Source organism: Leopardus geoffroyi, chromosome B3 (assembly GCF_018350155.1).
Source record: "Leopardus geoffroyi isolate Oge1 chromosome B3, O.geoffroyi_Oge1_pat1.0, whole genome shotgun sequence".
Taxonomy (NCBI): domain Eukaryota; kingdom Metazoa; phylum Chordata; class Mammalia; order Carnivora; family Felidae; genus Leopardus; species Leopardus geoffroyi.
This window is the reverse complement of record NC_059337.1, coordinates 62622575-62633835: the sequence shown is the minus strand read 5'-3', so window position 1 is coordinate 62633835 and position 11261 is coordinate 62622575. Positions and strand designations below refer to the sequence as shown.

The window sequence follows — 11261 nt, the reverse complement described above, 5'->3', positions numbered from 1 at the left end:
GAGAAGTGTCTATTCATGTCTTTTGCCCATTTCTTCACTGGATTGTTTTTCAGGTGTTGAGTTTGATAAGTTCTTTGTAGATTTTGGATACTAACCCTTTATCTGATATGTCATTTGCAAATATCTTCTCCCATTCTGTCGGTTGCCTTTTAGTCTTGCTGATTGTTTCCTTCGCTATGCAGAAGCTTTTTATTTTGATGAGGTACCAGTAGTTCATTTTTGCTTTTGTTTCCCTTGCCTCCAGAGACGTGTTGAGTAAGAAATTGCTGCGGGCAAGATCAAAGAGGTTTTTGCCTGCTTTCTCCTAGAGGATTTTGACGGCTTCCTGTCTTACATTGAGGTCTTTCATCCACTTTGAGTTTATTTTTGTGTATGGTGTAAGAAAGTGGTCCAGATTCATTTATCTGCATGTCACTGTCCAGTTTTCCCAGCAGCACTTGTTGAAGAGACTGTCTTTATTCCGTTGGATATTCTTTCCTGCTTTGTCAGAGATTAGTTGCCCATACATTTGTGGGTCCATTTCTGGGTTCTCTATTCTATTGCCTTGATCTGAGTGTCTGTTCTTCTGCCAGTACTATACTGTCTTGATGATTACAGCTTTGTAGTATAGCTTGAAGTCTGGGGTTGTGATGCCTCCTGCTTGGGTTTTCTTTTTCAAGATTGCTTTGGCTATTCGGGGTCTTTTCTGGTTCCATACAAATTTTAAGATTATTTGTTCTAGCTCTGTGCAGAATGCTGGTGTTACTTTGATAGGGATCGCGTTGAATATGTAGATTGCTTTGGGTAGCATCGACATTTTAACAATATTTGTTCTTCCTATCCAGGAGCATGGAACCTTTTACCATTTCTTTGTGTCTTCTTCAATTTCTTTCATCAGCTTTCTATAGTTTTCAGTGTATAGATTTTTCACCTCTTTGGTTAGATTTATTCCTAGGTATTTTATGGTTTTTGGTGCAACTGTAAATGGGATCGATTCCTTGATTTCTCTTTCTGTCACTTCATTGTTGGTGTATAGGAATGCAACCGATTTCTGTGCATTGATTTTATATCCTGAAACTTTGCAGAATTCATGAATCAGTTCTAACAGTTTTTTGGTGGAATCTTTTGGGTTTTCCATATAGAGTATCATGTCATCTGCAAAGAGTGAAAGTTTGACCTCCTCCTGGACGATTTGGATGCCTTTTATTTCTTTGTGTTATCTGATTGCAGAGGCTAAGAATGAAGCTTTTTCTTATTCAATTTGTCAATAGACATCAAGCCCCTGTTGTGTTCCAGGCATTGTGTTAAGCGGGAATTCAAAATAAGTAAGAGTTGGTAGGGATCCAACAGGTCTTTATAGCTAAGTATAGGAGGGTGTGCCATGGGGGCAGACAACTTTACAAATAACAGCAAAGAGTTACAGAAGATATGACAGAAGTGTGGCCGGTGTACATAAAGGAGAGAGTGCCATGGGAGTGTGTCAGGAAGACTTTTTAAAAGAAGATGACTTTCGATATCTTTCAGGGATTATCAATTCGCTGAGATGCAACCCTTCCTCCCCCCACCTATCCACCCCCAATTCCCAGAGCCCGTTACTCTCTCTCAAAGAATCAAGTGAGAAAAGACATCAGCCAACCACCGGTAGACATAACTTGGCTGAGGATAAAGTCTCTAGATGTGTCCAAAGCCAAAGTGGCTATGGTGGTAATAACTACCATCATGTAAAAGGGAACTATGAGGAACTCTGTTGCTCATATTTATAACCATCCTTAGAGATCATATGCAAACAGAGGGAAGTGGAAAGCAAGAAGATTAGGAAGCAAAGGAGCAAATAATAGGCAAGATTTTTTTCAGTGTTTATTTATAAGGAATAAGTAGGGGGCCCAGAGCCAAGTCTACCAGTGAGGGATCCCCAGAGTCCTTCAACTGCCACCAGAACTGAAGACCTAATCTGGAAGCATCTGATTCATAGAAAAGGTCACTGTCATAGGTTTACGGGTACTTCATCAAGCTACTCCATGACCTTTCGACTCACTTATGCCCTTTTCTCTGGTTTTCTGCTCACAAACAAATTTTTTTTATTTCAAATGTGGCCTCTCAGATATCTTGAACAAGCATAAGAGTGCCTTTAACAGTAGGCATAAATAGTCACTGGTATGAAATAGAATACATTTTCTAAGTTAAAGTTACAGTTGTAAATTAACATATTGGTACCCTTACAGATTCACTGATGTCCCCTGAGTTTAATTAGTGTGTGTGATGAATAAACCAAACCAGATCCTGGACTTGCAAAAGCCATGGTGATCTGCCACTTCCCAAGGACTCTTCATACTGGGAAGCCACATGAGGGCAGTCGCATCCCTCTATCTCAGACCCTGCATTAACTGCAGCGTAACCTAGCACAAATACGTTTTTTATTTGTATGATGCTTGACCAGCATAGGCCGTCATTAAGATCGGGAACCATGTCTTTTTTACCTCTGTATCTCCAGAACCAAATGATGCCTAGGAAATGCTCAAAATGTATTTGGTATGGGAGTGTTTGAATTAGAACTCTCATAGTCCAAGACCACACAGAACTGCAGCTAGAGCTGTGATTCCCTCTTGAGTTCCTTCTTCCCTGTGCTACCAAGGTGATCTAAAAATGGAGATCAGATCATGTTACACACACACACACACACACACACACACACACACACACACGACAGACTCTTTGATGATTTCCCATTGCTCTTAAAGACTTAAACCCTTATCATGGCAAGTTAGTTGGAGTTCTTAGTTCAAACAATAGAATTCATTCAACCAGTATAAACAGTAAACAACAACAAAAAAAAAAGATTAAAGCTGCTCTGTCCAATAGAACTCTCTGTGGTGATACAAATTTTCTGTATCTGAGTTGTCCAATAAGGTAGCCACTAGTTTGGGGCACCTGGATGGCTCAGGTGGTGAAGCATCCAACTCTTGATTTCGGCTCAGGTCCTGATCTCATACTTCGTGAGATTGAGCCCTGCGCTGGGCTCTGTGCTCACAGTATGGAGCCTGCTTGTGATTCTCTCTCTCTCTCTCTCTCTCTCTCTCTCTCTCTGTCTATGCCCCTTTCCCGTTTGCATGCATTATGTGCTCTCTTGCTCTCTCTCTCAAAATAAATAAATTTTTTTTAAAAGGTAGCCAGTAGTTTCATGTGGCTCTTGAGCACTTGAAATGCAGTTTGTGCAACTGAAGAACTGAATTTTAAATTTTCTTTCATTTTATTTAATGTAAATTTAAATAGCCACATGTGGCTAATTTTTACTCTATTGTAGAGTACAGAATTAAAGGATATTAAGTAGTGCACAGAAAATCAAGATGGACCACAGTGTGAGGCGTGGGGTCTATACAGCAAGGAACAGTGTCTAAACTTCACTGAGGGACTGCTCACGGAATACCCCAATGCCTTTGAACATAGACACTGCAGCTGTCATTGCTGACGAGCACTGGACACAATAATCCCCTGCTGTTAGCCCTCCAAATCAGATGTTTCCAGGGGCACCTGGGTGGCTCAGTCAGTTAAGTGTCTCACTTCAGCTCAGGTCATGACCTTGCGGTTCACGGGTTCAAGCCCCATGTCAGGCTCTGTGCTGATAGCTCAGAACCTGGAACCTGCTTCGGATTCTGTGTCCACCTCTCTCCCTGCTCCTTCCCTATTCTCTCTCTCAAAAATAAACATGGAAAAAAATTTTTAAAAAGAAACAAATCAGATGTTCCCAATGCTATCTTGTCGCACATGGGTTCTACACTGTGCCTGCTTCCTCTGCTGTGTGCCTCTGAACAAAAGGCTCCGCCTGATCAGTGGAGCCCAGGTGATGAATGCCCAAGCTGCCAGGGAATTGGGAAGGCCAGTTTCTGGCTTCCACCTCTTGGAGGCTGTACTTTTTTTTTTTAATTTAACATACCATGCAATATTGGTTTCAGGAGTAGAGTTCAGTGATTCATCATTTACATACCATACCCTGTGCTCATTACAAGTGCCCTCCTTAGTACCCATCCTCCATCTAGCCCATCTCCCACCTACCTCCCTCCATTGACCCATAGTTTATTCTCTATCATTAAGAGTCTGTTGTGGTTTTTTTCCCTCTCATCTCTCCCCCCACCCCTTCCCATATGTTCTTCTGTTTCTTAAATTCCACCATGTAAGTGAAATCATATGGTATTTGTCTTTCTCTGATTGACTTATTTAGCTTAGTATAATACATTCTAGCTCCAACCACATCATTGGAGATAGTACTTATGATGTGGGAAATTCCTCACATAAAAGAAGAGTGTTAAGAAGATGCTGGATATCCAAAGAATATGACAAATGTCTACTCTTCATGGTCTATACCAGTGCTTCTCAAACGTTAATATGCAGAAAAATCATCTGAGAGTCTTGTTAAAATACAGATTTTTGGGGTGCCTGGGTGGCTCAGTCAGTGGTTAAGCATCCAACTCTTCATTTTGGCTCAGGTCATGATCTCACAGTTCGTGAATTTGAGCCCCACATCAGGCTTTGCGCTGACAATGTGGAGCCTGCTTGGGATTCTCTCTGTATCTCTGCCCCTCCCCTGCTTGCACTCTCTTTCTCTCTCTCTCTCTAAAAATAAAAAATAATAATTTAAAAAATTTTAGGGGCATCTGGGTGGCTCAGTCAGTTAAGCGTCCAACTCTTGATTTCAGCTCAGGTCATGATCTCATAGTAATGGGATCAAGTCCCACGTCAGGCTCTGTGCTGGGTATGGAACCTGCTTACGATTCTTTTTCTCCCTCTCCCTCTGACACCCTCCTTAAAAAAAAAATACAGATTCTCAGGGCCCCTGGGTGGCTCAGTTGGTTAAGCGACCCACTTCGGCTCAGGTCATGATCTTGCAGTCTGTGACTTCAAGCCCTGAATCAGATTCTGTGCTGACAGCTCAGAGCCTGGAGCCTGCTTCCAACTCTCTCTCTGCCCCTCCCGCTACCCCCCACTCTCAAAAATAAATAAACATTAAAAATATACAGATTCTCATTCAGTAGGTTGGGGGGGGGAGAAGGAACAAGATTCTGCAGTTCCAACAAGTTGCCAGGTGTTTCCCATGTTGCTCATCCAAACACCACATTCTGAGAAGCAAGGCTTTATACAATCCCACAAGGACTTCCTCTCTATAACATTCTAGTATCTCATTCCTTTTCTGTGCTTCAGACACATTCTGAAAAAGTCTTTTTAAAAAATTACTTTATTGAAATATAGTTCACATTCCATACTATTCACCCTTATGTCGTGTGGCTGGTTTTCAGAGGACTTGTGTTCTCTTGATTTGGCTGTTTCTGAGCCTGTTCTCCAGCTCTCTTATGTACTCTATGAAGTACTAATATCCTTTCACTAATTCCCTCTCTGATGAAGTTAACCAGAGTTGGTTTCATATCTTGCATTTAAGAACTCTGACAAAGGCATCTACTGATCCACTTGCCGTTTCAATCTCAGGACAGGAGCATATGGAAGGCAAATGGGAGCTCTTTAAATCTACTGTTAGGGGGAAGGATAGATGTGAAGACATTGCTTCTGGAGTGTGTGTGTGTGTGTGTGTGTGTGTACGCCCATGTGCGTTTAAATACATACATAACAGCTTTATTGAGTAATAAGTCACATACTATAACATGCTTTGAAGTATACAGCACGGCGCTTCTTAGGAGAGTAAGAGTTTAGCAATCCTCATTCTCATTTGAGTAAAGCTCCTTTCGTTTTTCCAGATCCAAGGGACTTTGAGCATATCTACGTGAATCTACACTTCTGGTAAGTCATTCTCACTGCCTCTCAATTCAATTCACTCCCTTAGTCTCACCCACTGATTCTCAACTCACATTTCCACTCCTTCAACTCTCTCCCTCTCTCACGCCTTCTCTTCTCAGTCCCCGCCTCGGCACTTGGGCCTCACTGATTGGCTGATGCCCGGTGACGTCCTCAGACCGCGACGCAGAACGTGGAGGCCGCGGGTCATGTGGCTGAGCGGCCGGCTGTGGCTGCCAGTTCTCGTACAAGGGTGCTTCAACCTCCGGCGTCTCATTGCTGCCAGTACTTGGGGTGGTTGTAGGGGTCCAATGGCGGAAACATCCTCAACTGGGGCCGAGGCAGCGGCCGGGCTGAAGACTCCGGCTCAACAAAACGGAGACGTTAGTGGCGACGCGAGTGGTGAGCTGCTCTCCGGGAGCCCGGAGCCGGTGGGCCCGGGAGTGGAGCCGGCCCGGGAGGACGGGAAGCCGACCCAAGCGAGCGAGGAGCAGGCCCCAGTTGCAGCTTCAGGCTCAGGCAAGCGTAAGAAGCGACGGGACGCCACCAGAGAGCGCGTCGTGCCACCCCCGAAGAAGCGGCGGGCAGGGGTGAGCTTCGGCGATGAGCACTTTGCAGAGACCAGCTACTACTTCGAGGGCGGCCTGCGCAAAGTGCGGCCCTATTACTTTGACTTCCGGACCTACTGCAAAGGCCGCTGGGTGGGCCACAGCTTGTTGCACGTCTTCAGCACCGAATTCCGAGCTCAGCCCTTGGCCTACTACGAGGCCGCAGTCCGGGCGGGGCGCCTGCACCTCAACGAGGAGCCGGTACAGGACCTCAACATCGTGCTCAAGGTGGAGTCCTGATGGGGCTGGCTGGAAGCGGGCGAGGAAAGGGGGCAGGGGTCTTTTCAGAGTAAACAGGGCTTAGTTACTGGAGTAAAATCGAGGTAATTCTGAAGCGTCTTCACTTTCACCTGGAACACTCTTTTAAGAGGCCCCTCCTCTCATCCCATCTCCGCAGAAGTAGCCTCTGTGCTTCAAAACTCAGCCCATTTATCCTTTCCATCCAGGCGGCTACCTTGTTTCCAAGGGACAGAAGTTGGAATTTTCAAAGCTCCCTTTGTGCACTGCCTTGTGGCACTGGCACTGATCTCTATCTTGCATTATAGATCTCTGTACAAATAGTAATAACAGAGCCTCTCTTTTATGTGTTCTTACTGTGTGCTGGCACAGAGGTAAGCATTTTATGTACTTAACATTAAATTCTAATGACAGCCTTGTGGGATAGGTATTGCCACCTCATTTTACCTGTGAGGAAACAGAACTAAAGTGAACTTCAAAGAGGTAAGACAACAGTGTCACCTCCAAACCCTGTGTTCTTATAACTACTACTTAAATTATTTATCATAGAAGGGCGCCTGGCTGGCTCAGTGGTAAGGCTCTGACTCTTTTTTTTTTTTTTAATTTTTTTTTTAACATTTATTTATTGTTGAGAGACAGTGTGATCAGAGGAGATGGAGAGAGAGAGGGAGACCCAGAATCTGAAGCAGGCTCCAGGCTCTGAGCTGTCAGCACAGAGCCTGATGCTTGGGCTTGAACCCATGAACTGCAATATAGTGACCTGAGCCGAAGTCAGATGCTTAACCAACTGAGCCACCCAGGCATCCCAAGCCTCTGGCTATTGATTTTGGCTCAGGTCATGATCTCACAGCTCCTGAGTTGGAGCCCCAGTCAGGCTTTGCGCGACACCGTGGAGCCTGTCTGGGATTCTCTCTCTGTCACTCTTCCTCTACCTCTCCCCGCACTTCAAAATAAATAAACTTAAAAAAAAATTTTTTTTAATACTTATCATAGAGCCTGATACAGTACAGTTGTGAAATGTCAGGGATAGAGTCTAGAATTGTCTAGCCCAGTGCTTTGACCATTTAAAAGTCCATCACAGCTAAGAGCTACCAGACAGCCCTGTCAGTAACACTGACTCACCAGGTTGTAAGGGGAGACAAGACAGTGTAAGCATTTGGAGATCGAGTGGTTTGAATCCCCTCTCCTATTCCTATTTGGAGAAGTACAGGTCTGGCCTAACCCTCACATTTTACAGATCACGAAACTGAGGCCCAGAGAAGTTAAATGACATGCAGTGGGCCTGTGGCAGTTCAAGTCTAAAGGCCAGATGTCTGGACTTAGATCTTGGTGTTGTTTGTTCACGGTCACAGTAAGTGATGATTTTATGGAGGTTTTTCCTCTGCATTTTAGAAAACTTTATCTTTTTTTAAAACTTTATTTTTTAAATATAACTTTATTGTAGAGAAAATACAAATGAGCAAAACCAAAAAAAAAAAAAAAAATCCATAATACCACCACCCAGAAATACCAAAACATTTTTGTGTATATCTTTCTAGTACTTCTTCAGTGCCTACTATCTGCCTGCGTGTCTATCTGTACTTTTGCAAAATAAGAATACACAATGCACACTGCATTTTCTGGTTAAGGATGTGCTGTGTCCATTGTGTGTCAGTAAGGAACAGGAAGCGGTGTGTGAAGTTGATTACAGGTTGCTGGCCTCTGGGCTGATGAGTTGCCTTTGTCATTGGCAGGACAATGACTTCTTGCGGAACAGAGTGCACAGGCATGAGCCACCGGTTACTGCGGAACCTGTCCGCCTGCTGGCTGAGAATGAGGATGTGGTGGTTGTAGACAAGCCTTCTTCCATTCCTGTCCACCCTTGTGGCCGCTTCCGACACAACACTGTCATCTTCATCCTGGGCAAGGAGCACCAACTCAAGGAGCTACATCCACTGCATCGGCTGGACCGCCTTACCTCAGGTGTCCTCATGTTTGCCAAGACAGCGGCTGTCTCAGAGAGAATTCATGAGCAGGTTCGGGATCGGCAGGTGAGCTGGGCTTCTGTCTCCTGCATGCCACTTCCTGGGCTCATGAATGCTTTGTATCAGAATTGTGTCACTGAGTTCTGTTGAAGTGGCCCTTCATGTTATCTGGCCAATCTTCCTGTCTTCAGGAAGGTCAACACTGAAAATGTCAAAGACAGGTTATTATCTCTTATGTTTCAAAAGATCTTTTGAGATGGCCTATATATTGCCTTTCTTGGTAGCTTGCCATTTTGAAGTTTTAAAGTGCTGACAGGCTGACCAAGGTGTTTTCCGGTTTTGTTTGTTTTTTGATGATTAAGATTTTTAAGGTTGTGGGGAGAGTCTACTTGGTAGAAAAATTCTGGATGAAGTTGGAAGAAACTTAAGAAGAGTTCAATGGTAGTGACTATAGTCTTGAGGCTTGTACTTTTGGATCTGATTGCAATACATTTATTGAGTGTTTACTGTGTACCAGGCTCAGTACCAAGTACATTAGAGTCTAACTCACTGAATCCTTGTTAACAGTCCTGTGAGATAAATGCTTTTTTTTTAAATAACTTATTTTAAGTATATTTATTTATTTTGAGAGAGAGAAAGAGAGAGAAAGAGAGGAGGGGGAAGGGGCAGAGAGAGAGGGAGAGAGAGAGAGAATCCCAAGCAGGTCCCCTGTCATCATCACAGAGCCTGACACAGGGTTCAAACTCATACCTTGAAATCATGACCTGAGACAGTACCAAGAGGCAGACACTTAATTGACTGAGCCACCTAGGCACCCCAATAATCGTAGGTTTTCTAGACAAGTTAATTGGATTTAAAGAGGTTAAGTAATGTGTCTAGAATCCTGCAACTGGCAAATGGTGGAGCTGGGGTTTGAATCCTCTTCTGTCTGACACTGATGCATTTCTTGTCACTGTATTGGGTCTGAACTTCATGAATTTGGGCTTTGTGCTGACTTTCTTCTTCTTCCTTCCTATGTAGCTGGAGAAGGAGTACGTGTGCCGGGTGGAGGGGGAGTTCCCCACTGAGGAAGTGACCTGCAAGGAACCCATCTTGGTGGTATCTTACAAGGTAGGGGTGTGCCGTGTAGATACTCGGGGCAAGCCCTGTGAGACAGTATTCCAGAGACTGAGCTACAATGGTCACTCCAGTGTGGTGCGGTGCCGGCCACTCACAGGCCGCACTCACCAGATCCGAGTCCACCTCCAGTTCCTGGGACACCCCATTCTCAATGACCCCATCTACAACTCAGTTGCCTGGGGTCCATCCCGCGGCCGGGGCGGCCACATTCCCAAAACGGATGAGGAACTGCTTCGGGATCTTGTGGCAGAGCACCAGGCCAAACAGAGCCTGGATGTGCTAGATCTCTGTGAGGGCGACCTGTCCCCAGGACTAATAGACTCTACAGCTCCCTCCTCAGAGTTGGGTAAGGACCACCTAGAAGAGTTGGCTGCATCTGCCCAGAAGATGGATGGAGTGGTTGATGCAGCCCCTCAGGATCTCGACACAATGGCCTTGGCACCAGGGAAGGCAGCCGAAACTGATTTTGTGAATCAAGAGATAGACCCTCTGTGTGCAGAGTGCCGGCTGGTGCGACAGGACCCCTTGCCCCAGGATCTTGTGATGTTCCTGCATGCTCTCCGTTATAAAGGGCCTGGGTTTGAGTACTTTTCACCCATGCCTGCCTGGGCACAGGATGACTGGCAAGAAGACTGAAGGCTGTGGTCTAGGGACTGCTTCTTGAACTAGAAGACAAATGGGCCATGGAGTAGGAGCTGATCTCATGGGCTGGTACTCAGGGTTTCTACAGGAGTGAGGTTGGGTTCATAAAGGATCTGCTTATACTTGCTACCTCCTTTCCTCTCCCTCTAGCTGGAGTTTGGGAGCTTGTTGGTTTGTAAATATATCCCTTTTTCTAAAACCTTGTGTGTCTTGGTTTTCTTACTTTTTTTTTATGTAAAAATAACATATTGTACAATTAACTATCTTAAGATAGGCAGTTCAGTGACATTTGGTACATTCACAAGGTTGTGCAGCCATCACCTCTCACTTAGTTTCCAAACATTTCCCCTACCCAAAAGGAAACCCATGACTATTAAACAGTCACTCCCCATTTCCCATTCCTCCCACAGCTCTGGTAACCATTAATCTCCTTTCTGTCTGTCTGGATTCGCCAATTCTGGACTTTTCATAGAAATTGAATCATACAATATGTGACCTTTTAGGTCTGTGTTCTTTTGCTTAGCATAGTGTTTTTAAGATTTGTCCAATTTATAGCATGTATCAGTACATCATTCCTTTTTTATGGCCGAATAATATTTTTCTCTTATATGGTTATACCACACTTGTGTATCCATTCATCAGTTGATGGACATTTGGGTTGTGTCCACCTTTTGGCTATTGTGAATAGTGCTGTTATGAACGTTCATATTTATTTAAGTAATCACTACACCCAACGTGGGGCTTGAACTCAGAGCCCTGAGATCCAGCCAGGCGCCCTTCTATGTTTAACTTTTTGAGGAATCACCAACTTTTTACCCCAACAGCTGAGCTATCTTACATTCCCACTGGCAGTGCACAAGGGTTTCAGTTTCTCCCCATCTTCACCAATATTTGTTGCTTTCTGTTGTTTTCATTATGGTCTGTTAGTGGGAGT

General features: G+C 44.5%; 1 protein-coding gene across 1 annotated transcript; it reads left to right on the top strand.

Annotated features, from left to right (window-relative positions):
* Nucleotides 1–5900: 5900 nt before the first annotated feature.
* Nucleotides 5901–10526, top strand: RPUSD2 (RNA pseudouridine synthase domain containing 2). Its single transcript, XM_045450020.1, has 3 exons — nucleotides 5901–6593; nucleotides 8336–8632; nucleotides 9587–10526. The coding sequence occupies exons 1-3, from the start codon at nucleotides 5916–5918 to the stop codon at nucleotides 10319–10321; spliced, it is 1710 nt and encodes a 569-aa protein (XP_045305976.1). The 5' UTR covers nucleotides 5901–5915; the 3' UTR covers nucleotides 10322–10526.
* Nucleotides 10527–11261: the final 735 nt, after the last annotated feature.

Excerpts from the sequence above, each read along its gene's own strand:
- RPUSD2 (XM_045450020.1), top strand. The coding sequence starts at position 5,916 with ATGCCCGGTGACGTCCTCAGACCGCGACGCAGAACGTGGAGGCCGCGG. Across the intron at positions 6,594-8,335 it reads ACCTCAACATCGTGCTCAAG|GACAATGACTTCTTGCGGAA; the intron begins GTGGAGTCCTGA and ends TGTCATTGGCAG. Across the intron at positions 8,633-9,586 it reads AGCAGGTTCGGGATCGGCAG|CTGGAGAAGGAGTACGTGTG; the intron begins GTGAGCTGGGCT and ends CTTCCTATGTAG.